At 39.7% G+C, this 27,883-nt stretch overlaps 1 protein-coding gene across 1 annotated transcript in view; it reads left to right on the forward strand.

Moving 5' to 3' along the window:
• The first annotated feature begins 213 nt into the window (after positions 1 to 213).
• Positions 214 to 27,883, forward strand: part of opcml (opioid binding protein/cell adhesion molecule-like) — a 241,270-nt gene continuing 213,600 nt past the window's right edge. Inside the window, exon 1 of the mRNA XM_051683519.1 lies at positions 214 to 586. Within this exon, the coding sequence (XP_051539479.1) occupies positions 526 to 586 (61 nt within the window). The 5' untranslated portion in view covers positions 214 to 525. The remainder of the gene's footprint in view (positions 587 to 27,883) is intronic.

A 27,883-nucleotide genomic window follows, 5' to 3' on the forward strand; every position in this document is an offset into this window, starting at 1 on the left:
AAATAAGAAAGGCATGCTCTTTAAATAGAAGCAACATAATATGTGGGAAAGAGCAATTCCAGACGTGTCTATCATTTTGTGGTGACAGACAAAATATTAGGAGGCTGGCCACCAGTTTTATAGAAGCTGCTGCTCTCTCATTCCCTCATCTTGCAGAGCTTAGCATTAGTGGTCTAGGAGAGGCATGAAAAAAGAGAGCTGCCTCTCACTGACAAGACCAAGACTCTCGGCCAATCAGAGCACAGACGAGGTGGGCCATTCCCTCCCACCAGCCTGCTGAGTGTTCTCCGCTTATGAAAATAATCAATGGGAACTCAGTCTCTCTGCCGCTTTAACTTGTACTGGATTTAAATTGCCTCTACTCCACTCCATGCCTATCCAAGGGTGAAAATAAGCCATTTTCTGCTGCAATTACACAGTGATCAAAGAAATAGCAAACATAACACAGGTGGCTGTGCTTCTGTTGAGAAAAACCGAGGGAAAGGAAGATAAAGCAGCAGCTGAATCAAGAGAACAGTTTGAAGAATGTGCAATCCTGCCTGTTTCATCTTTGTGGTGTGGCTGATTGCTCTGCTTGTCTATCCAGGTACTGTCACTATCAGTTCTATGCATGCTCAAGCTGGGGGATAATATTTGTGGGGTTCGTTTTTAAGTACGTAAACAAGCCTCCATGAAGCATAGTGCATCATAAATATGGTCAAAGTTACAAGAAGTACACTACACTGTGCAAAATTCATGTGAGGTAGGATGCTTCAAAGGTTGCATGTTGTATGAGGGCGATTTTTCAGAGTGGTGTCCCAGAGGAATGCCAGAACTCACTTCAGAAGACTAATCTGAAATGACAGTTGAGGCGAACTGAGCAAAGTAAGCACAAGACATCACGCAGTCACCATTTACTCTAATTTGTGAGTCATATTGAATGACTTGGAGTGCTCTTTTGGCATTTTGATATTGTGAATGATTCAGTTAAGCTTAAGTAAAAACCAAACTAAAACAATAAAAAAAAAATAATAATAATAATAATAATAAAAAAAAAAAAATAATAATAATAATAATAATAATATATTTAAAACTGTTTTGTTTAAAATCTTGGTTTAAAGAGATGTATGTACTTAGTACACAGTAAAAATGGTTTTGTACACAGGGGAGAATTAATTTTGAATGTATAATGATGCCCACTGAGAGGACTCATGATATTCCCTTTTTTATTTGGAAATTATTTTAATGACAATAAATGTGATTTTATGTACATGATTTGTTTTTTTTTTAGGTGAGGGGAAAAAGCTGGTTTGTTATCGACAGGTTACCTCAGGCAAAAAATAATGGGCTTTTAGGCAGCAGGGACATTGCAAGTGTATAACTCAAAATAAGACCAAAAAAGAAAAAGGAACAAATATGATTCATAATCAAAATAGTTGCAATTTGAACCTGAAATTGTCTTTGTGATGCTACATTCACACATAAACACACACATACACACAAATCAATACTCAATTTTAAAAGAAGTAAGGTTGCTCTCTTTTGTCAGTGACCTATTCTAGAATTGCAGAATTCCAAGATTGTAACGACATAATTTAAAAACAAACAAATGAAGACAAACTAACAAAAAATTTCCCCATATCAGGGCCATTACACTTAAAAAATGAAGTCATTACCCTTACTTAATTGAATTTGGGGAAGCTTTTATGAGCAATTTAATCTACACCGATAAGCCACAACATTAAAACCACCTGTCTAATATTGTGTATGTCCCTCTCGTGTTGCCAAAACAGCACCAACCTGCATCTCAGAATAGCATTCTGAGATGATATTCTTCTCATCACAATTGTACAGAGCAGTTATCTGAGTTATAGTAGACTTTGTCAGTACGAACCAGTCTGGCCATTCTCTGTTGTCTTCTCTCATCAACAAGGCATTTGCGTCCACAGAACTGCACCTCCCTGGATGTTTTTTGCACCATTTGGAGTAAATTCTAGAGACTGTTGTGTGTGAAAATCCCAGGAGATCAGCAGTTACAGAAATACTCAAACCAGCCCCTTTGGCACCAACAATCATCCATGCAATAATCTAATCAGCCAATCGTGTGGCAGCAGTGCATAAAATCATGTAGATATGGGTCAGGAGCTTCAGTTAATGTTCACATCAACCATCAGAATGAGGAAAAAAATGTGATCTCAGTGATTTGGACTGTAGCATGATTGTTGGTGCCAGAAGGGCTGGTTTGAGTATTTCTGTAACTGCTGATCTCCTGGGATTTTCACACACAAAAGTCTCTAGAGTTTACTCAGAATGGTGCCAAAAAAAAAACAAAACAAAAAAAAAACATCCAGTGTGGAGCAGTTCTGTGGACAGAAATGCCTTGTTGATGAGAGAGGTCAACAGATAATGGCCAGACTGGTTCAAACTGACAAAGTCTATGGTAACTCAGAAAACCGCTCTGTACAACTGTGGTGAGAAGAGTAGCATCTCAGAATGCTATTCTGAGATGCGGGTTGGCGCTGTTTTGGTGGCACGAGGGGGAGCTACACAATATTAGGCAAGTGGTTTTAATGTTGTGGCTGATTGGTGTATTTAATTCAAATTAAAACAGTTTAATTGAGTCAACATAATTTAGTTAAATTAGGTCAAATCGATGCAATATATAGTTGGTTTAACTTAACTTTATTAGATTCATCTAACTTACATTCATCAGTGCTACAAAAATATTCATGTAGACCTTACTCAAATGGATTAAATAAACTTTAATTTTACAAATTTAATTTAATGTAATGCATTTAATTTAAGACAAAATGTTCTAGAATTGTGTTTCTTTAGTTAATTTTAATTAAGTAAAGTAAACAACCTGCAAAATGTTTTTCTTTTTTTTTTTTTTTTTTTTTTTTGAGTGTACACTCAATTTCAGAAAGGGCACTCTGTATGTGCTGAGTCACATGGTTTAATAAATTACATTTCCTTTCAGGTTGCCTAATTAATGAACTCAGCGAGTGCTTTTTAGAGGTAAATACCTCAGGAATGGAGCTACCGGTTTGATAATTTGAATCACATGTGGTTGTTTGCTTTGACTTAATTAGCAAACTGCCACAATGTGTTGGTCAACCATCAAAGGGTGGCCCCTGTTTGATCACAGTTAGGCCTTGAGCTGTGATTTAATTTCATAATCAGCGGGAACCAAAGAAAATATATAAATACGTGTTTAAAAAAATAACCCAACATATGTATCCAAGTCATTGTTTTTGGGAGTCAAAAAAAAGTCTTTAGTTTTATTTTTAATTTCCTACCCTGCTTAACTTAAGCCTGAAGTTACAAAGTTTAACATGTTTTTAAGTTCCTGTTCTTGATTCCTCAAGTCTTGGCTCACCTAATAGCATACAAACTTCAAACACTACATAGCAGACATTTTCAGTGACATCACAACCTAAGAGGATTTTTTCTTCACACTTTCCTAACAAACCTAAGTACACTCCACAAATCTGAAAGATTAAATTTGTCTGCTTAGTCTGTGAAGAAACGTCTCGTCTTGTGTTATCCTCTCAAGTCAAGGACTCATGTAAACTCTAAAACTTTGATCAAACTCAAGTCATACTAGATTCACCAGTCTACACCTTTGCATAATTTTACCAAAATATGAACATCGCTAAATTACAATTTGACCATGTGCAAGCCAACCAGTATGAACTAATAAAGTATGTTCCCCAGGATTTTTTACTCAGAACTGCTCAAACTAATTAAAAATAAATTCTATGTTGTTCAACAGAAAACATTAATTCTCCCCACTTAATTTTCATTATTAAGACAGGTACATGAACACTGTTGCGACCAATAAGATTGTTTCACACAGACAGTAACAATAGATGTATCGTCAGCTGTAAACAATATAAGTAATTAATTATGATTGACAGCTCAGTGCTTCTGGAAACTCGTGTTTGCTCCCTCAGCCTTTGGAAGCATAATGAGCCTTGAAATAACATCTTTCAGACACTCAGAAACATCTTACAGAATCACTCTGATGGAGGCTGATGGTAGCATATTTATGAAGTAAACAAAATGCAGATTACTATTTCTCAACAATATCAAAGTGTGTGACAGTGCAGTTGACAAGAACTTGTTCAGAACTTCATAGAAAAGTGTGCCACATTTGGCTTGTTAGTCATCTACTGTACATCTCTACTTATTTTGTTGTAGGTACACTCATAGCCCCATTAATAGCCACTTTTCTACTATTGGGCCAGTGCGAGCCAGGGCCATAAACTGTTCAGGCGGGGCCAATAGCCTCGGACTTTGAGCTGCAATACCAAAATCACTGTGCATTCCCACCATCGGGCCAAAAGCTCAGCAGCGTTGCCTGAAAATACCCCTTAACATGACTCCCTGGTGCAAACTTCACAAACCTCGCAAGCATGAACCCATTTCACAAGCATGTTATCTAGAATATCAAGTTTATATTGTATGTAAATGTTAGCAAGCTTGCAAGATAGCTTAAGTTAATGTTGAAAACTCACCGACTTTAACTGCCGTGGTGTCCCGAGTGATCTCTCCACTAACAGCGGGACGATGTCCCAGCACACTGTCCATGATCTCGAACCATGGAAAGTTCTACCTTTGGGCACTTCTTTGTCCATTGTTCATCTTAACGAATTTGTAATGTGTCCGCAATTTTTTTCAGCTGAGATGCAGGTACATGATGTCACATAAACATGACCCTGCCTTAATCCCCAGTTGGCCTTCTTTGGCCCAAGGGCAATCGGCGGGCCAAGGCCATTGGCCGTTACGCACGATTAAGCCCCGGAAGTGAAAGTGGGAACGTAACTGGCCCTGGCACACACAAGCGCACCTTAATTTGGCCCAACAGTGGAAATGCAGCTATTAAGGCTCAAGAACACCTTAATCGACACCAAAACCTGGTTCCTTTTAACACATATTATAATGGATATGATTTAGCATTATCATTAATATTATTAAAATATCAATAAATACAATGATTGACTTTTAAACATACACGTGGCCCTGGTTGGGAATAACTCATCTACATCTGTGATGTGGCTTTAGGTGACCAAATTACTTCAAAACTTTTCAGTGACTCTGTGCTATGCAAAATATTGTGCAGTGTCCGCAGGCTTTCCTGTTTCAATTTCTGATTCCATATTAATGGATCTGTAAATCAATCTGGCAGGTAACGGACCCTGTTAGTTCCAACGTGCATTGTACTGTTAAGGTTTCCATTTTGCTTCTCTTGATGTCAGGGTTCTTTTGTTCATCAGCAACAGCAAAACAAATGAGCGTGAAGTGCGTTAGGGTTCTCCTAGACAGAAACTGTGATCTCTTGAGATAAACGACTAAAAAAGACAATGCACCATGCACAAACGCATAAAATGACAGCAGAGGTGTCATGCACCTATTTGTTTTGATAGGGCTCCAACAGCATTCCTGACTCATTTGTTGCCTTGCGCGAGATCAGACATGATTGAATATTTTTTGCTATTAACATTTTTATTGATTCTTATGTGAAATATGGAATAAACAAAACAGAATCAACTTAATTGCAATTATTAAACAGAATCCAAAATAGATCAAAACTGTGTTATATTTTAGCATCTTCAAAGTAGTCACCCTTTGCCTAGAATTTGCAGACATGTACTCTTGACATTTTCTCAACCAACTTCTTGAGGTATCACCCTGGGATGCTTTTTAAACAGTATTGAATGAGTTCCCATCTATGTTGGGCACTTATTGGCTGCTTTTCTTTATTATTTGTTCCAAGTCATCAATTTCAAAAACTTTTTTTTATTTGATAAAATTTTAGTTTTATAATGAAATAAATTAATATGGTTGCACAATTATATTTTTGTCTACAAAATTAATTTCAAACATTTAAGCATAAACCTTCAGATCAAAAGATTTTTAAGTTCATGAGAAACATTTCAGAAAAGTAAAAGTGTTTCAAAACTTTTGACCGGTAGTGTGTGTGTGTGTATATATATATATATATATATATATATATATATATATATATATATATATATCAACAAACAAAGAGAATAGAAAGAATTCCACAAAGAATAGAATTTGCAATTACCACCACAATTTTGTTTCTCTCCACATGGTCCTCACAGAGAGCCCTCCAGAACGGCCAACTACCTGTCCCATTTCTTTCCATATGCATCTATTTTGCCAAGCTGTTAATACTGTATGACATCTTTTCAAATGCCGCCACCCTGCCCAATTCTGTGAATCATTCTTGAAACGAGGGAGCGCCAGTTGACTTCCATCCTCTAAGAATTATCTGTCTGCCAAACATTACACTAGTTTGGACCCAGCGTTTTGTATATTTGTCACCTACTTTAATGACCGCCCCATCACCCAATATACATAGTCTGGGGCAGAATGAAATCTGAGTATCTAAAATCTCACAGATAAAATTCTGGACTCTTACCCAGAATTCTTGAATCTTAGCGCAGAACCATGGAGCATGGGCTATGTCTCCATCCTCCAACTGACATCACCAGCAGGTAGGTGTGAACAATCTAGAGGGACTCCAGTAGAAACTATGCAAAATCTTAAACAGAATAAGGCATACCCTTTCATCCCTAGACATAGTTTAAAAATTTCCACTCCCCATCCTCCAATCCCAAGTTAAAATCTCTTTGCCATAACCTCTCAAGAGCTGTTACGGCCCCATCACCAAGACTCTGAATCAATGAGGAATAATGCACTGACACTTCATGCCCCTTTCCAAAGGCTGTGAGCACCATACAGAGGGTGTCTGCAGCTTTAGGGGGCTGTGTACTACCACCAAAAACAGTACAAAGTAGATGGCGCAACTGTAAATACCTGAAAAATTGAGACCTATAAATCCCAAATTGCTGAGTTATATTTTAAAATGATCTCAAATCTCCATTTTCATAAAGGTCACCAAGTGTAGCAACACCCCTCTCGACATGATTAAGTATTATAGTTAGAAAGACCTTATTCACACTACCACCATCTTTGATTTTTAATGGGAATGACAATGAGGCTGTGAGGGATAGCCTTACAGTCTCTTCAATTGGCTGTGCTGCAGTTCAAATTTTTTTTGGATCGTTCTGCGGACAAAACATTGATAAAATATCTGTCCAAGAACATTTAGTATACAAAGAACTCCAGACAAAATGAGTTGTGGAAAATCAGATGTGATCAAGGAACTTTATACAGCTTCATACCGTTCGTGCCATTGAAGAGATGGTAAGTCTATCCCTCACAGCCTTGTTGTCATTCCCATTAAAAATCAAAGATGGTGGTAGCGTGAATAAGGTCTAAATGAACATAGAAGCTCTGTATCCTCCTGAGACCCTAGCACAACCCTAGTGTGCATTTTCATTTCCCTTTTTGATTTGTAACTAGTTGCACATAATAAAATGCAAACAATATATATACACTGGCGGCCAAAAGTTTTGAATAATGTACAGATTTTGCTCTTATGGAAAGGAATTGGTACTTTTATTCACCAAAGTGGCATTCAGCTGATCACAATGTATAGTCAGGACATTAATAACGTGAAAAATTACTATTACAATAAAAAAAAAAAATTAAAGAACCAAATAGCTTTCAGCTGTGTTTGATATAATGGCAAGTGATTTTCTAGTACCAAATTATCAATTTAGCATGATTACTCAAGGATAAGGTGTTGGAGTGATGGCTGCTAGAAAATCAAAAGTTACTTTTTTCAAAGAGTGACGGTGCTGTTTTTTACATCAGTAATGTCCTGACTATACTTTGTAATCAGCTGAATGCCACTTTGGTGAATTAAAGTACCAATTTCCTTCCAAAACAGCAAAATCTGTACATTATTCCAAACTTTTGGCCACCAGTGTATATATATATATATACACTACCGTTCAAAAGTTTGGAGTCACTTGCCTGAAATATTTCTCATGATCTTAACCTTTTGATCTGAAGCCATATGCTTAAAGGTTTTAAATTAGTTTTGTAGACAAAAATATAATTGTGCCAACATATTAATTTATTTAATTACAAAAATTTTATTTAAAAAAATAAAATAAAATAAAATAAAAAAAATAATTGAAATGGATGACTTGGACCGAATAATTAAGAAAAGCAGCAACTAAGTGCCCAGCACATAGATGGGAACTCCTTCAGTACTGTTTAAAAAGCATCCCAGGGTGATACCTCAAGAAGTTGGTTGAGAAAATGCCAAGAGTACATTTCTGCAAATTCTAAGCAAAGGGTGACTACTTTGAAGATGCTAAAATATAACACAGTTTTGATTTATTTTGGTTTTTTTAGTCACAACATAATTCCCATATTTCCATTTCTATTATTCCATAGTTGTGATGATTTTACTATTATATAAAAATAAAAATAAAAATAAAGAAAGAATGAATAAGTGACCCTAAACTTTTGAACAGTAGTGTGTATATATACTGTATATATATATATATATATATATATATATATATATATATATATATATATTGAACAGCAAAAAGTTTTCCTAAAAATTGATGTCCTCATATGGGGACAGTGGGCCTTAGTTGTAAAATATAGAAGGTCATAAAAAAAAGCTGACCTATAGAAGGTCAGCTTTTTTTATCAAATTGTTTATGTTTCCAGAAGTGTTGCTAATTCATGTTTTTTTAGATGTTACAGACAGTACAGCTGGTTTTCTGTAAAGCTTCCATGGAACAATGTATATTGGGAAAAGCACAAATAATAATAATAAACTATACAAATTATTTGACTTGATTTGACTTTTATGTTAGAATGTTTTTTCTACTTTGGCAACAAAATCTCAATGTTCTCTCTTTGCACTGTTAAATAAACAAGCGATTGCCAGTGCTGAAGCATTTTACTAATCAGAAATTAACATAATTAATTCTGATTTAAGTAATGGCCAGCATCATCCAATTACTTCTATCCATGTTAAAATAAAATTTAGCATCATAAATTCTTAATTTATATACTGATTACCATTGGCCCATGTCTGCCAACCATGTTGAGTGGTGTGAACATCATCTGCAGCCTGAAACTGAACTTTTGACTGTATGTTAGGAGTCAATGCACTTGGCTGCATAGAACTGCTATAAGATGCTCCATTGCTCCCTAACTAGTGGATGACATAACCTCCAATGTGTTGTTTAACTGCACTGGTCTCAGAACAGTTTGAAATGCACCTTATTTTCATCCTAACTCCATAAACAGACTCTAAAAACAAAATTTTCCAGCTTGATTCTCAATATGAAAATGCACAGTGAATATAGGATTTCTAAAGTTAATTAGTCTCATTGTCCTCATTGGAGGTCATCGTATTTAACAGATAAATCGCTGACATTTTTTAAATGGCATATCGTATGAAACTAGAGATAATCTTTTGATACTACCAGTTTCAACGTAACTTAAGGTTTCGTACCAGATGTAGTTTTGTTTGCATTTCTCACACAGACAATCTCCACTTAGATCAGTGCCATGTTTTGTCACATGGCTCCATGTGTCAAATGTGTAACCCTTTAATGACAGCCATGACTTGAGTGAGATCAGTCAGTTCAAATTAAATTAAATTATATGTAGCGTATAGCGAAGACAAAACACACTGTACATGCATGCAGGCACTGTACATGCACTGTACTCGCAAGAGGTTAAAGAAATGTGTGTGTATTATATAAATTATATATATATATACACACACACACACACACTTATACTTATGTATTCTTACATACTTATATGTTGTATATATATTCGATTAATTTGTTGGCATGTCATGTAATGTTATTTATTTATTTATTTGTGAGTTGCATTCAAAATCCACTTGGCTAAAAAATATAAAGGGGCACGATGCTTCTGAATGAACCGGTCATGTACAGGCTAACTTCTGGCTTAAAATTAGATGGTTTTTTTATTTGCAAATATATATATTGAGAATGTATAATTCTAAAATTGCCTAAAAAAAAATAATTATATTTTCCATCTATGCACCACTGCAATCAACATAACACTCCAAGCACATCCTCTCAGATAGTTGGTATGCTCTGAGAGTGTTGTCTAATGTTCCTGTTCTACTGGGCTGTCATTTAAAATAATGCTTGTGTGACCTTGCCAGAGGTGGTGAGTGCCCCATGACAGATTCATGCTTTACTATTTCTCTGACTGAACTCAGCTTTGGCATGTCTGTGTTATGTGCACATAAGTGACAATTTGTTAGGCTCAGCAAAAAAAAAAAAAAAAAAAAAAAAAAAATGCAAACTACTGCAGAGTGAAGAAGCAAATAGCATTGTACCTCCCCCATATACCAACTATGGACAGATAAACATTTGTTCACTCATCCTTGCACAGTCCAGGCCTGAAGGGGAGAGGGAGATGTGAGGAGAAGGGGGATGCAGGAAAGCCAGGCTGGCTTACCGCAGAGTCTGTTGTTCATATGCCATCGTGAGAGCCCCGTGCCCTTCAATAGTGGCATGCTTTGTTGACGACTGGTCATTTGATGCCCAGTCAACTGTTGGCCACAGCTTGGGTACAAGGATTTCAGGCCTTGTGGAGATTACAGCAATTTGAGAAATTGCTTGCAGAAAACCTGGTGTGACACTTTTTGTTGTCTGGTTTTCAGATTGTTTCCAAGTTCAGTTCTATGCAACTAAGCCTATCTGGAAGAAAGGAAGCAGGGTAAAATTTTTGCCTGTTTGGATGTGTTCCTAGTGTTCCTAGTGTCCTTGTTGGTCCTACAACAACATTTTACCAATCAGATTTTTGGGGTTGTTATTTGTAAGGGATTAGATTGGGGTTAGGGTTAAGCATATAGTTTCCAAAAAAAGTTGAAGGAAGATGTCTTAGTTGGCAAAATAATTGATTCTAGACACTATTTAGGGGGCTTCAACCCCTGTAGCTAAGACGCAGTATTTTCTCTGCACTTACACTATGCACTCGGCCATCTAGTGTATGACTTTTCAAAGTGTAGATTTGTCTCAAATGGAACACTACATTGTTTTACTACACAGAAGCATTCACAGTGTTTCAGCTGATGGAAGTGAAATTTTAGCTAAAACAAATTGGCCAACCTTAGTCCTACACTTATATCTCAAAAATGTTCTTACATAATAGGGCTGGGTATTGATAAAAAATGTCCCCATTCGAAACTGATTGACAAGCTCTCGATTAAATTCTGATTTCAATTCAATCCCGATTCATTTGGGTATTTCATTTATATTGTCTATTTTTAATAACAAATAAAATAAAGCTGCTTTGTAGTTTATAAATTACATGTATTCCATCAATAAATATGAAATCTTGAAATTGCATATATTATATTGCATATTTATTTTGTTACACGTTTATTGTTTAAATGCATAATTTGTACTATTTGCAAGTATTTACAGTGACTTTTAGAACAAGCACCAAAACCGGTACTGTCGCATTAAAAATAAGATATCAAGATCGTTCAATGAGGACTGACTTGCATTCAACTGACATTTTCAAGGGGCTGTCTTGTTGCCTCATTCACCATTAATTACAATTGTTTTATCAAACCAAAATCACCGCCACACCACCCCTTCTGCTACGCAGTATTTTTGGGAATTAACAAAATATGTGATCGCCTCAGCTCCCTTAAAAATCTGTGACTGTGTTCTCTCTCCATGTTTCCTGGAAACAGTGCAAAACATCAGCTGGATTGGTCCATTGAAATTACGAAATGAAATGCAACCAAATGTGCTCCGTACACATCTCTATACTGACAAGCTGTTGCAAAAGACTGACAGTATTTTATGTGTTTACTTGAAATATTTGTTCCCACAGCCTCTAGCACTCAAAGCAAAAAGATGTACCTCTAGACTAACACAATTGCTTTACAGGTTAAAGGACATTATTGCTGTTATCGTCTGTCAAATACTCCTGTCTGTACTCCTGAATCATAGACAATGGGGTCTGCATCTACTACTGTAAGGGTTCATATAAATGAGCAAGAGTATGTTATAGTTAGAAATGTAATTAAAATCAAAGAAACTTTAGATATATGCTTCTTTTAATACAGATATGTGATCTGCTGTAGGCGTCAGAAGTCAAGGACAGCCAGAACAGGTCCAGCAAAAGATGTTAGGTCACTGGCACAGGAAGAATTTAACCAGTAGTTGCCAGATTAAATACTTCCATGGTCTCTGCAATCACCTTGGCACTTCTTTTACTGATATTCCATTTCCAGAGACCGTGGTAGAGAATTTACAGAGAGACTACGAAATACCTTATTAAATCTCCACAATATAGACATTCTGATTAAAATAAATGCATGGACACGAACAAAAGGAAAGTCACCTTGTTGTTTGCTGATGTGTTTATTTCTCAGAGCATATTCCAATAAAATTAATTCTCGTTTTTGCCAACATCTATTTATTTCCATATTGAGGGTTGTAAAATTTTATGTCAAATTAATCTCTAGGTCTGCTTAATGCTTACAAGCTGTCCACACAGGGAGGGCACCCTCAGGCACTCATCACACGGCCAGCATATGCACCTTTTCCATCTGTTTCAGGAAGATTTTCATTTTACTTTAAAGGTGAAGTTCGCAATTTCAGCGCACTAAACAGAAAGACAAAAGTTAAGTAACAATTGTTTTCAAACAGGTTTCCCGGACACTTACCTGTCTGCCATTGGGCAAACAAACAGATAGTCCTGTCTAGGGGTGTGCAGTGAAGCCATTATCTGTATTTGTATCTGTATCTGTTCATATGACAAAATTATCTGTATCAGTCTCTGTATTCGGATAGAACTGGATGTGGGATGGGCTTAAACCGGAAGTGCATCAAAACTAAATGAAATCCCCATTTTTAAATGTTACTCTTACATTTATAGTTTATATTAATAAAATATGCCTTGTATATGCCTTTTCATAAAAATAGACTAATAATAATAATAATAATAATAATAATAAATATTATTATTACACAGTTTATTATTTTTTTCTTTCCAGATGAAGCTGAATTTGTAGGCTACATTAACTGTGGAATATGTTGTGGTTTCTCCTGGTATTTCAGATATTAATATCTGCAAGAAACAGAATTTTTGTTTGTCTGTGCATGTATAACAACATTATTCTGAAGGCAGGAGGCGTCAAGCATGTTTTTGAGATGTCTGCAGTGAATAATAAATACAAATTCAAACATTAAATAAATGAAAATAAAAACAATATAGCCTACATACAGGTGAAAGTCCTGTAAATTTATCGGGAAATTTTAGGATAAGACACCATTATTTAGTTAAAGGTGCACTCAGTAATTCAAATCCAATACACTTTTTGTCAAATTCTGCAAATATCTCCTCACAGTCTGCTAGCTGTCCATTCTGTGGGTGGGTATATGTGTAAATGGGACAAAAACAAAGTGGAACAGACCGATCCACACAACACTACTCCAGCCAATCAGCAACAGGGGGTGGTTTTTGCACATGTACAGGATGGGGGGTGGGGGCAGAGTGAGAGGGAAATTTATTAGAAGAGCGATGGCAAATCTGGCTGATGCTAACTTTCTAAACTCTAAGGAGGACAAATGGCTGAGAAACAGACCAAGAGAAAAAGGTCAGACAAATATAAACTTTAAAATATAAAATATAAAAAAGAAGGATTGTAACATAGGTGGGTAACATAAATTTTGCTATGTTTCACAGAACACATATATGCTGTTGTTGTGATGTTAGATTTAGTAGCAGGAGAGTTGTGAGTGTCTGGAGCTGGTGTGTGTAAAACTGCCTCGCCTGCATTAATTTGGTGGGCGGAGCTTTTGTGTGTTTGTTTGGCAGTTGAGTTCGAATATCAACAGTGTTTCTCAGGAATTGCTGAGTGCACCTTTAAATAATAATAATAATAATAATAATAATCATCATCATGATGTTAAATTTATATAGCGCCTTACCAGAGGTAGCACAGTTTAAAGAAGAAAAAAGTTTCTTTCACTTTCAGTTTTACATAAGGAGGAATATTCCAAATAGATGAATACTCTATGGAGCATTTAAACCTTTATAGAGCATTTTAACTTTTTTCCATAATAAAGTCTTAACCAGATAATTTCCTTAATCGCTGATGTGGACATAAATGTGGTCAACTTTAAAAGACAGATAGACGAGCTCCGACATGAAATCATCAATTCAGGTCAGGAATTTAACATCGCGCTCAGGTTTAGGCTATAAATGAATACATGGGAATCACGTGTGAATCGTGTGACACACTAACATAGACATTTCAAGAAGTGGAAAGTGTATATGATGTCATATCTTAAAGTTACACTTGATAAGCTCCAGACGCGCACAAATAACAGAGACCGTGGCCATCTGATCTGAAATCACACGGCGCATTTTCTTTCATTAAGTTTAAACATTAGAAATATTGGCTGCACAGATTCATAAATTCTTTGTAATTTTGTATATGTCTATCAAAAATGTTGCTTTATCCTTGTGCCTCTTGGATAATCAGTCGTACTAATATTTTTTATATTATTTGGATGAATCCGTTACTCATTTTGAAGTCATTATTCGTGCTTTTCCAAATAAGGTATTCGGCTTCGGTCACATCCCTAGTCCTGTACCAAACACACACCATTGGTTGAGCCAATGCTGCTGTGTTGGCGTAGTCAGGATGCTCAAACAATTAGAACCACAGTGTTTGCACTTTTCTTGGGAATCCATCTATAAATTAATTACTTATAGTTGTCTCTCTCTGCATAGTAAGGCTGCACTATGTAAGATTTTTTTGTTAGAAATGAACAAAATGTCATTAATGATCAAGTACACCAACAATTCCAAACCATGGTTTTGCCACACCCTGTTTCACTATGGTAAGCCTATAATAATGATTTATATTTTAGAGCTGTCGGGATGGATTTGGCGGGAAATTGCATACTTCCGTCAGTCATCAGTGCATGTTTACATCATGTCCGTAAATAAATAAAAGAAGGTCCGGAACCACTACAGCACCTGTATACTGTATGTGCGGTGCGGGTAGGTGTGATAGAAGTTTGAAGCTGAAAACTTGTAGCTTGTTGGCCTTTCGGAGATGGCGACAGCTCTGAGATCTGAAAGGATTTAAAACTGACCCAGAGATGGCTTTTTTCTTGCTCGATAGGTAAGATATTTTATTGGAACGATAGTTAGCCAGGTACAGTGCATCCAGAAAGTATTCACAGCGCTTCACTTTTTCCACATTTTGTTATGTTACAGCCTTATTCCAAAATGGATTAAATTCATTATTTTCCTCAAAATTCTACAAACAATACCCCATAATGACAATGTGAAAGAAGTTTGTTTGAAATCTTTGCAAATTTATTAAAAAAACAAACAAACAAAAAAAAAAAAAAACTCTCCAAACAAAAAAGTTTCTCCCATTCTTCTTTGCAGGACCCCTCAAGCTCCATCAGATTGGATGGGGAGCATCGGTGCACAGCCATTTTCAGATCTCTCCAGAGATGTTCAATCGGGTTCAAGCCTGGGCTCTGGCTGGGCCACTCAAGGACATTCACAGAGTTGTCCCGGAGCCACTCCTTTGTTATCTTGGCTGTGTGCTTAGGGTCATTGTGCTGTTGGAAGATGAACCTTCACCCCAGTCTGAGGTCCAGAGCACTCTGGAGCAGGTTTTCATCAAGGATGTCTCTGTACATTGCTGCATTCATCTTTCCCTCGATCCTGACTAGTCTCCCAGTTCCTGCCGCTGAAAAACATCCCCACAGCATGATGCTGCCACCACCTGCTTCACTGTTAGGGATGGTATTGGCCAACTGATGAGCGGTGCCTGGTTTCCTCCAGACATGACGCTTGCCATTCAGGCCAAAGAGTTAAATCTTTGTTTCTCATGGTCTGAGAGTCCTTCAGGTGCCTTTTGGCAAACCCAGGCGGGCTGTGATGTGCCTTTTACTGTGGAGTGGCTTCCGTCTGGCCACTCTACCATACAGGCCTGATTGGTGGAGTGCTGCAGAGATGGTTGTTCTTCTGGAAGGTTCTCCTCTTGCCACAGAGAAACGCTGTCAGAGTGACCATCGGGTTCTTGGTCACCTCCTTGACTAAGGCCCTTCTCCCCCGATCGCTCAGTTTGGCTGGGCGGCCAGCTCTAGGAAGAGTCCTGGCAGTTCCAAACTTCTTCCATTTACGGATGATGGAGGCCACTGTGCTCACTGGGACCTTCAATGCTGCAGAAATTTTTCTGTACCCTTCCCCAGATCTGTGCCTCGATACAATCCTGTCTCGGAGGTCTACAGACAATTCCTTGGACTTCATGGCTTGGTTTGTTCTCTCACATGCACTGTTAACTGTGGGACCTTATATAGACAGGTGTGTGCCTTTCCAAATCATGTCCAATCAACTGAATTTACCACAGGTGGACTCCAATCAAGTTGTAGAAACATTTCAAGGATGATCAGTGGAAACAGGATGCACCTGTGCTCAATTTTGAGTGTCATGGCAAAGGCTGTGAATACTTATGTACATGTGATTTTTTTTTATTATTTATTTATTTGTAATAAATTTGCAAAGATTTCAAACAAACTTCTTTCACGTTGTCATTATGGGGTATTGTTTGTAGAATTTTGAGGAAAATAATGAATTTAATCCATTTTGGAAGAAGGCTGTAACAACAAAATGTGGAAAAAGTTAAGCGCTGTGAATACTTCTGGATGCACTGTAGCTCTCTTAACGCAGTAGTTCATTAGATAGCATTAACCCCTCTAATGGGGCATTTTATTAGGGTCCAAGCACTGAAAGTGCAGAGCCCTATTATTCTTCTAAGGATTATTATTATTAGGGCCCAAGCACTGAAAGTGCACACACATCAGTGCACTGAAAGTACACACACATCAGAGTCGCTGGCCATTAAGGCGTGACAGATTTACAGGTGGGGGGGGGGGGGTGCGGGAGGGGCTCTGCGGCACCACCTAGAACATGGGCATGTTCGGGGGCTATGTAACATATCCTTTTTGAGCTACAGTCACTAAAGTTTGTACACATATAGATCTCATCAAGCCGGACAACTTTCGCGCTGACAGTCATAAGCTCTGCCCAAAAGGAAGTTGGCCATTTTGGATTGTTTGAAAAATGTACGTTAAAGAATTTGATATACTCCTCCCAGGGATTTCATGTTACAGGTACCATATGTGGGTGACATCATGCCAAGACATTGATGATGCTAAATTTCGAAGGGATTTTTGATATGTCGAACGGTGTTGCCATGGCAAAGCGATAAAATAACATTAAAAAAATGGAATAAGGAAATGTCTCATATCTTCTGCATTCATGGTGCGATTTTACATAAAAACTGAGCCAAATGTTTGTTCTTACAGGCTGATCACATTGATGTGGCTATTGTGGGTCACGGCCGTAGCGCCACCAACTGGCGGAAGGAAGTGTGTCACTTTTAACAGACTTTGAAATATCCCTATTATGTTAACCTGAATTGCTTCAAAAAATTTTAGAATAATGTCAAGACAGTGCAGATTTAAAATTCTGAAGGGATTTGTGATATCTTAAACAGTGTTGCTATGGCAACGAATTAAATGTCATTATTCTTTTTATGTATATTCACATGTTTTTGAGGAACTTGGCATGCTTGAATTTTCATGATATTTTGCACACACATCAGTGTTGTCACCATTAGGCCTGGGGAAAAGTTAACATATGGGTGTGGCTGGGGAGCGCTGTAGCACCACCTTTTGACAAAAGTTGTGTGGGTCAGTTTCTTCTACGATCACCAAACTTGCTACATAAATTGTTCTCATCAAGCTGGACAACTTTCAAAATTACAGTCAATAGCTCCACCCAACAGAAAGTCAGCCATTTTGGATTGAATGTGTATTTTTTGATAATTGCAGGCCCTGAACTTTTGAATACTCCTCCTAGGGGAATCATGTGACTGTCACCAAATTTAGGCTATAATATGCCAAGACATTGAAGATGCTAAATTGCGAACAAAGTTTTGATATATCGAAGTTTTGCCATGGTGATGCAATAAATTAAGGGTAAAAATGTGAAACAGGAATTTCCTTCTATCTTCTGTGTGAATTGTATGATTTTGATGAAAATTCAGCTGTATTTTTGGTAATGGGGGCTGATCACATTTATACAGCTATTATGGGTCACGGCCATAGCACCACCAACTGACAACAGGAAGTGTGACACTTTGTGTGACTTTGAAAAACTCCTCTTATATTTACCCTCTCAAATGCATGCGGCCACCATTTTTTGTTTTCCTAAAGCCACCAGGTGGTGATGGCACCGTAGTGCTTGGGCCCATCATCGCTGCTTGCAGCTATATTTATTATTATTTTTTCTTCTTCTTTTCAAGGTTTTCGGTACTTTTGGGGTACATAACATGCGTGAAAACTCTTGAAAGTTTGCACACACATCAGCCATTAGGGCATGGAAAACTTGCAAGGGGGGGGGTCATGCCCCCCCGCATGTGTGTGTGTGTGTGGGGGGGGGGGGGCTGTGCGGCACCACCTAAAACATGGGCCTGTTCGGGGGACTCTGTAGCACATGCCTTTTGAGCTACAGTCACCAAACTTTGTACACATATAGATATCATAAAGCCGGATGACTTTTGTGCTGACAGTCATAAGCTCTGCCCAAAAGGAAGTTGGCCATTATGGATTGTTTGAAAAATGCATGCTCAGGAATTTGATATACTCCTCCCAGGTATTTTATGTTACAGGTACCAAATGTGGGCGACATCATGCCAAGACATTGACGATGCTAAGTTGCGAAGGGATTTTTGATATATCGAACGGTGTTGCCATGGCGAAGCGATAAAATAAAGTAAAAAAAAAAAATGGAATAAGGAAATGTCTCAAATCTTCTGCATGCAGAAAATTTAAAACATCAAAATTGAGCCAAATGTTTGTCCTTGCAGGCTGATCACACTGATGTGGCTATTGTGGGTCACAGTCATAGTGCCACCAACTGGCGGAAGGAAGTGTGTCACTTTTAACAGATTTTGAAATATCCCTATTATGTTAACCTGAATTGCTTCAAAAGATTTTAGAATAATGTCAAGACAGTGCAGATTTAAAATTCTGAAGGGATTTTTGATATCTTAAATACTGTTGCCATTGCAATGCATTAAATCTCATCATTCCTTTTTGTGCATATTCACGTTTTGAGGTATTTGGTAAGCTTGGTTTTTAAAGTTTATTGTTAATAAACATATGTCTTATTTTTTATATAAATAAAATATAATTAAAATATCAACCGAAATGTAAAAATAATAGAAAACTGTCATAATGTGTATATGTAATGAGTGGCAATTACAATAAATGTCCAATAGAGGGCATCCAAGCTCCATGAATGTGTTTAGAAGGGATCCCTGTTTCGTCTCGTATGTATATGAAGTATGTGTAACTACGTTCTTCAGTTAACTATATATCTCATTTCATGTGTTAAACATCTCCATTTCTTGAGATGGAGTTTGATTCATTTGATCTGTGTATGTTTTGATTGCTGATCCGGCGCTGGAATGTGTTATTTAGAATTTATGATAAATGTTTGTTTAGTGTCAGCAGTTTTCTCTGCAGCTCGCGCTCTTTTCCAGGAAATAGAAAAGTTAAATATGTCCCCCATTGTGATTGCCTTCTCGGCCGTATTGTTTGTGAGCATATGTTTTGTCTTTATCTCTCTCTCTCTCTCTCTCTCTCTCTCTCTCTCTCTCTTAATCGCTTTCAGGTGTGGGGTAACCAGGTGATCTGATTGTTAATGTGCAATGCCGGCATGCAGTGTGTTTTCTTCCTATATAAATCGAGTGTTTCATGGCTCTGTTGTGCCATGGGGTTACGTGAGCTGTGTCATCTTGGTCACCGATGCTCTCGTGCAAATTCCCGGAGCGGATTTCCCAAAATTATTATTATTTTTTTAATCTACGCAGTGTTGATATGGCAACAAGTAAACAATACGTGTCACAACCACGTATGTGACAACTAACCCCGCGTTTGAGTTCTTTTCCAGACGAATCCCATAGAAAAATGCAAACACATGTGTCCTCACTCATTATATACATCAACTGAGATGTGGATGCAATCTTTGTTAATTAAAACATAGTTTTATATGGATGGATTAGAACCTTTAACCTCTTATGCAACGTGCCGTTTACATGCTTGAATGCGTTTGTTTTTGCACTAAAATTACACGCAGGGCTACAAAAGAGCAAAACGTGTGTGTCTTGACTCGAGACGTTTCACAGTTTAAGTTCTTTTTAACTTGATATGGTGTCTAAAAACATAAACAAGCCGTCAAAGACGTCTATCTAGCGCACGTTTACATTGAAATCGTATATAAAACAGCGCAGACGGACACAAACGCGCTCAATATGAACGGCCCCTCAGTGTAAGACTGTAACTCTGTAGAAAAGTTTGATCACAATTGCCTATTCTTTATTATTTGTTACAACACATTTTCACTTCAAGTAAATTGGTAAGTGCTTTTTGCATTGATATAGCAACATCAGGAGTTTTCTAAATGTAAATTAGGCTGCTTGAGCATTCAGTGTCGGATCAAGTTTTGAAAAGTAACCGTGCACCCTGACGAAACAAAATTTATTGCAAACAAAACTGAAATAAATCGCAAATATTATTAGAGAGCTTTTTCTTCGTATTAGACCTCCTTTGTTCTGGCTTTCGTGCATGGACGTGTTTTTAAAATGTCAACTGGTATTATTAATTGACTGCCACGTAATATATGATGGGCATATGGCGTCTTATTCATTGTAAAACTGTGTTTTCTTAATGGCATGAATCGCACTGAAGGCCTAGACAAGTTTTATTGCATTCTCTGAGGAGAAAATTGTTATACAAAAATAATTAAGGGTATTTCAATAACCACAGCTTTCACTTAAATGTATGTGTTTTTTCTTTTTTTGGTTGCTAACTGCATATTCAGTTATTATGCACTAAAATATATACATGTAATTGCATTTAAAATGTAATTAACACAATTACATAGGTATATAATGATGATTTGTGAGTTTTCACTGCAAAACAACCCCAAAAAATGCAGAAAATTGCTTTGCAAAATTTGAGAAAAGCAGCAGCAAATTCAGTCATTTTGTAATTCCAGCTAGCCAAATTACATGGCCATTTCCTAACTATACCGTAATTTGATGACCAAACTTTAGTTGTGTCAATGTAACTGATTACGTTGTGAAACCTGAAAAGTTAAATTTCTGTATTCGTTGCCACAACGTAACTTTGGAGTGGTGCCAGTCCGTCATGACGACGTTGTGGCAAGGTCGTGGTTCAATAGTGTCACGGAAGGGACAAAGGACACAAAAGCAGAGATGACGGTTCAATGGTTTTATTAACAAAGTTCTCAATGGCAGGATAAGGCGCACCTGGCGCCGGCTGCAGAAGGCTGAAATCCAGCAATGGGCTAGTGAAGGTGTGTTCGTATGATAAGTGTGCTTTGTTGAAGTCAGTAACAATCTGAAGAAAATCCGTTGAAGTTGGTGTGTTGCGAAGCAAAGCCCAGATGATCTAGTCCCCGAGACGCGGGCAGAGACCGAGGAATCCTCCTCCACATGGACTGCGCACAGAACTGGCGAGGGTGACGGCAAGCAGGAAGGTAACCGCATCTACGGAGGGGCAACCAACAGACACACGAGCATGCTCCGACTACACGAGAGAGCACAGTTAACATGACAGTAAACCATAAACAGGCAAATTACGAGGTGACACACAAGGAATAAGTAGGGAGTGCAATCAGATTGAAGCAGATGGTAAAAGGCGAGTAAATCATTGCTGTGATCAGCATCTCCCAGAGATCGATCACCGTTCCATGGAAACGCCGATCACGTGCCATCTCCACCTGTGAGACACGAGGGAGAGAGAAAAACAAACAACAGTATGAGCTGGAACAAATGTCACAAACCGTGACAAATAGTTGTTTGTTGGTAACCAGTTGGTAATTTATGCTTTGAATAATTATTCTATGGGCGAACATGTAGCATTCTAAACTAATTTATGTCCTCATTTGCCCTACATTAATTTAGAGGAAATTTAAACAGTTGTGCATATGAATAACGAATGCAGACTCAGTTAATGTACTTCATTTATTTTGACAGTGCACAGAGAAAAAAAATGCAACAACAGAATTGCAACGAAATTACAAACCTAAATGACTTCTGTGCTCATATTAAAATCTACTTAACACCTAGTGCCATGAATTACATTTAATTTAATTTAAAGCCGGTTTATGGATAAATAAAAATGGTAAATAACTTCATTACAATATATTCTTTAGATCTATATATTTTTTTCAATAAAGAATTATATTAAATTATAGCAAAAATGTCAAAAAATTTTAAATAACAATTAAAAATAGATTCTCTGAATGGTGATTCATGAGACTATCACCACATTTAGACAACATTATGCCAAGACATCGAAGATGAAAAATTGTGAACAGATTTTTAAATATCAAACGGTGTTGCCATGGCAATTCACTAAATTAATGGCAAAAATAGTCTAATTTCTTCCGCGTGCATTGTGTGATTTAGATTAAAATTGAGTTGTATGTTTTTTTCTTTGGAGCTAATCACATGGATGCAGCTACTGTTGATCATGGTCATAGCACCACCAACTGGCAGCAGGAAGTGTGGTACTTACAACAGACTTTGAAAAAGTTCTCTTACATTTACCCAAATTGCTTAAATTGTTTAAACACTGCTGATGGAAAATTTTGTGAAGTTGTAGTCAAACTGGAATGGTGGCATATATCTATTACTTACTGTATAATTAGGGTCCAAGTTTACATTAATGTTGAGTTGTTGCTGTGTCCATCATGCTTTGTTTTCTGAAAGCCACCAAGTGGAAATGGACCCATGGTGCTTGGGCCCATCATCGCTGCTTGCAGCTATATTTATGGATTGTAATACTGCAGTGCTTGATTTTATTTTCGAGGAAGGACAGTAGAATATTTAAACTTTATGCTGGTAACAATGCCAATCTCTAAACCAGTTACTACATTGGTCTATTTGCCTGCTAGCTAAGTTATAATAGTTTCCACCATTTTACCTTATCTGATATGACTAGCAATCTTTATGTCTAATGTCAGCTTTGCCTAATGTGACAAGGAGGAGGGCGGGGCCGTGACTATGCACGCCCGGCCCCCAACTGGGATAATCAGTCGAGGAGAGGGATAAGTGCAGCGGAATGCAGCAGTTCGGGAGAGAGAGAGCCACACACAGCTGCAGTGTGTGCATTTGTGTTCTGTGTCTTTTTAAGTTTTCATTAAACCATTGTTTTGATTGTTCATCCGGTATCCGCCTCCTCCTTTCCCATTGTGAACCTTGTTACACCTAACTTTTGTAATGTTATTTATTTTAAAACAATTGTTTTCAATATGTCAAAACAACAGCGGAGGATATGCTACTTACCTTCCCACAAGATATATCTTATATACTTATAGATATATATTTCGTATATCCATCTTTTGTTATTTATTTTATTTTTGAGGGGAGGTGGCAAGATTTGATGTTGTAGTTACATTCATTCTGATAAGATGATCACCTGTAACCATGGCTACACCGGCCATCATAATATGCCGCGCAGAAGAACAGAGCCAGAGCCCAACTCACGTAATTAACAAAACAATGTTCCTCCACAAGTAACTTGCAGTTCCCTGTCTGTCACACACTCGACATTGTGTTGATGTAGTGACACTAGGGGTTCGATCTTGGGAGCCCCAATCACCTTTGCTTAAAATAGAAAAGGCCAATGAGAATTGGCGAGTGGAATTTGCATGCCACTCTCCGCCCCGGACATACGGGTATAAAAGGAGATGGTGTGCACCACTCATTCAGATTTTTTCTTCGGAGCTGAATGTGTTCGTCCTCTCACCTGTTGCTTACGCTGCTGGATTTTACGGCGCATATCAGCGGACACCCTCGCACGGTCGAGTGTTGTGTTTCCCCTGGGTATTTCGGCGGCTGAGTCCGCGGGTGCTAAAAGAGTATATATTTCCTTCTAAAAGAGCTCGCGCAAACGCTTGCCGTCTTTTTAAAGATGTCCTTCCGTGTTTGCGCTACTGGATGCGGCCGTTATCTCTCCTCTCCGGACAGCCATGAAATCTGCCTCGAGTGCTTGGGGCCCCAGCACGCCAAGGCAGCTTTCGTGGAAAGGACATGTTCTCATTGCGAGAACATGCTCATCAGAACGTTGCAGTCACGGCTTACTTCCTTCTTTATGAAGCAAGTAGCCACCGCAGCTGCTCCCCAACCTGGTCTGCCCTGGGCTGATGCTCAGCCGGCCGGGTCGGCAAGCACCGTGGGCGATCTGGATGTGGACATGGGAGCGTTTCCACTGGCTAAGCCCTCGATGGTGGAGTGGCTAAGGGATATGTCAAGGTCCCCCAGGTAGAGCACGCTGTAGCGGTGCATTTATGTGCGCAGCCACCTGGCGCAACCAAACAAGGCTCCCTTGCAAGGCCTGTAAGTTCTCTTCCTCATTAATGACGAAAGCTTACAAGGCCGCGGGTCAAGCCGCTTCCACCCTGCATGCCATGGCCGTCTAGCAGGTCCACCAGGCCAAGGAGCTGAAAGATCTGCATGAGGGTAGAACCGACCAAGGGCTGATACAGGAACTGTGTACTGCAACCGACCTCACCTTACGGGCGACGAAAGTCACGGCACGCACCCTGGGCTGGACGATGTCCACTCTTGTGGTCCAAGAGCGGCACCTGTGGCTCAACCTTGCGGAGATGCAACCTTGGTGCCGCTTTCACGGGGGCTGGAGGCCTGGTTAGTGCTCTCCAGCCCCTCGCAGTGGCTCATTAGGATGATTCGCCTCGGCTACGCGATCCATCCTCTCCACTACAGTGCGGGGCGAGGGTGCCTCCATCCACTGGGCGGAGGTTGCCACCCTTCTGGCGAAGGGTGTTCCTGTAGCCAAGTTGCACGAGGGCTTTTACAGCCCTTATTTTATCGTGCCCAAGAGAGGGGGAGGGTTGCGCCCAATCTTGGATCTGCGTGCATTGAACAAATCCTTACAGGATGTTAATGCAGAAGTGCATCCTGGTGTCAGTACGATGTCAGGATTGGTTCGCGGCCATTGACCTGAAGGTACTTTCATGTATCGATCATTCCTCGACACAAACACTGAGCATACCAGTACAAGGTCCTCCCCTTCGGTCTGTCCCTGTCCCCTCAGGTCTTTACCAAGGTCGCAGAGGCTGCCCTGGCCCCGCTGAGGTAGAAGGGCATACCTATTCTCAATTATCTTGACGACTGGCTAATCCTAGCTCACTTGTGAGACCTATTGTGTGAACACAGGGACCTTGTGCTTCAGCACCTCGACTGACTCAGGCTGCAGGTCAACTGGGAGAAGAGCAAGCTCTCCCCTGTGCAGAGCATCTCTTTTTTCGGCATGGAGTTGGACTCGGTCACTCTCAAGGCAAGTCTTGTGACTGAACGTGCTGAGGCAGAAGGTAGCGGTGCCAGTGAAATAATTTCAGAGGCTCCTGGGACACGTGGCATCCTCAGCGGTGGTTCTCCCCCTCGGGTTGATGCATATGAGACCGCTTCAGAACTGGCTACAGACTTGAGTCCCGAGGTGGGCATGGCATCACGGCACCCGGCGTGTGACCATCACACCAGTGCGTCAGCCTTTCAGCCCTTGGTCGGACCTGGCATTTCTATTGGCAGGTGTTCCCCTAGAGCAGGTCTCAAGGAACATCATGGTCATGACAGACGCCTCAAATTCGGGCTGGGGCACCATGTGCAATGGGCAGACAGTCTCAGGGTTCTGGACAGGACCCTGACTCCTTTGGCACATCAACTGCTTAGAGTTGCTGGCGGTGTTGCTGGCCCTGAGGAGGCTTCGACCATAAATTGAACACGCGGGGTTCTCTGTGCACCGAGCGGACAGAGTGAAAGACCTCTCAGGTAAAAGCAGAGGAGGTGGTGTATGTTTTATGATCAACAAATCCTGGTGTGATCAGAGGAACGTACATTCCATCAAGTCTTTCTGCTCTCCTGATCTGGAATTTCTTATGCTTCTGTGTCGACCATTCTGGCTACCGAGGGAATTCACAGCGGTCATTATCACATTCCCCCACAAGCCGACACAGACCGGGCACTCAAGGAACTCTATGGGAGTATAAGTGAGCAGGAAACCGCGCACCCTGAGGCCGTGTTCATTGTGACTGGGGACTCTAATAAAGCCAGTTTAAAGTCAGTCGCACCAAAATACCACCAGCACATTAGTTTCAATACACGAGGGGACTGGGTTTTGGACCACTGCTACTCTCCCTTCCGGGATGGCTACAGATCCCTCCCCCGCCCACCATTTGGCAAATCGGACCACTCTTCCATTCAGCTTCTGCCCGCTTACTGGCAGAAATTGAAACAGGAAGCACCCACCCTCAGAACGATCCAGTGCTGGTCGGACCAGTCAGATTCTACGCTACAAGACTGTTTTGATCACACGGACTGGGAGATGTTCCGGTCCGCCTCTGATGACGACATCGAGCTTTACGCTGATAGCGTAATGTGTTTCATCAGAACGTGCGTAGAGGACATGGTTCCGACCAGAACAATACGGATCTATCCGAATCAGAAACCTTGGATTAATAGCGATGTTCACGCGGCACTTAATGTGCGGACCTCCGCTTTTAATTCCGGGAACGCGGAGGAGCATAAACAAGCCAGTTATGTCCTCCGAAAAACTATAAGAACCGCAAAACACCAGTACAGGAGCAAGATTGAAGGACAGTTTAACACCACCAACTCTAGAAGCATGTGGCAGGGAATTAACATCATCACGGTTTTTAAAGGGAATAAAAACTCCACCATGAACACCGCTGCCTCTCTCCCGGATGAGCTAAATACTTTTTATGCTCGTTTCGAGGGAAATAACACCTCCCTCGTGGAGAGAGCTCTCGCGGCTGAAGCTACAGAGGTTAGTTCACTCTCTGTCTCTGTAGCGGATGTAACCCGATCCTTCCGACGGGTGAATATCCGCAAAGCCGCGGGCCCAGACGGCATTCCGGGCCGCGTCATCAGAGCGTGCGCGAACCAGCTGGCTGGTGTTTTTACGGACATTTTCAATCTTTCCCTCTCTTTGTCTGTAGTCCCCACATGCTTTAAAACATCCACCATTGTGCCTGTTCCAAAACAATCAAAAATAACTTGCTTAAATGACTGGCGTCCTTTTGCTCTGACCCCCATCATCAGCAAATGCTTTGAGAGACTAATCAGAGATTACATCTGCTCTGTGCTGCCTCTCTCTCTTGACCCGCTGCAGTTTGCTTACCGCAACAACCGCTCCACTGATGATGCCATTGCATCTACAATACACACTGCTCTCTCCCACCTGGAAAAAAAGAACGCTTATGTGAGAATGCTGTTTGTAGACTACAGCTCAGCTTTCAATGCCATAGTGCCCTCCAAGCTAGATGAGAAACTCTGGGCTCTGGGCTTAAACAGCTCGCTGTGCAGCTGGATCCTGGACTTCCTGTCAAGCAGACGCCAGGTGGTTAGAATAGGCAGCAACATCTCCTCATCACTGACCCTCAACACTGGAGCCCCGCAGGGCTGTGTTCTCAGCCCACTCCTGTATTCCCTGTACATGTACATGACTGTGTGGCAACACATAGCTCCAATGCCATCATTAAGTTTGCTGATGACACGACGGTGGTAGGTCTGATCACTGACAATGATGAAACAGCCTACAGAGTGGAGGTGCACACTCTGACACACTGGTGTCAGGAGCACAACCTCTCCCTCAACGTCAGTAAGACAAAGGAACTTGTGGTGGACTTCAGAAGAAAAGACGGAGAACACAGTCCCATCACCATCAATGGAGCACCAGTGGAGAGAGTCAGCAGCTTCAAGTTCCTGGGTGTCCACATCACTGAGGAACTCACATGGTCCATCTACACTGAAGTCGTT

The sequence above is a fragment of the Myxocyprinus asiaticus genome, chromosome 42 (assembly GCF_019703515.2).
Source record: "Myxocyprinus asiaticus isolate MX2 ecotype Aquarium Trade chromosome 42, UBuf_Myxa_2, whole genome shotgun sequence".
Taxonomy (NCBI): Eukaryota; Metazoa; Chordata; class Actinopteri; order Cypriniformes; family Catostomidae; genus Myxocyprinus; species Myxocyprinus asiaticus.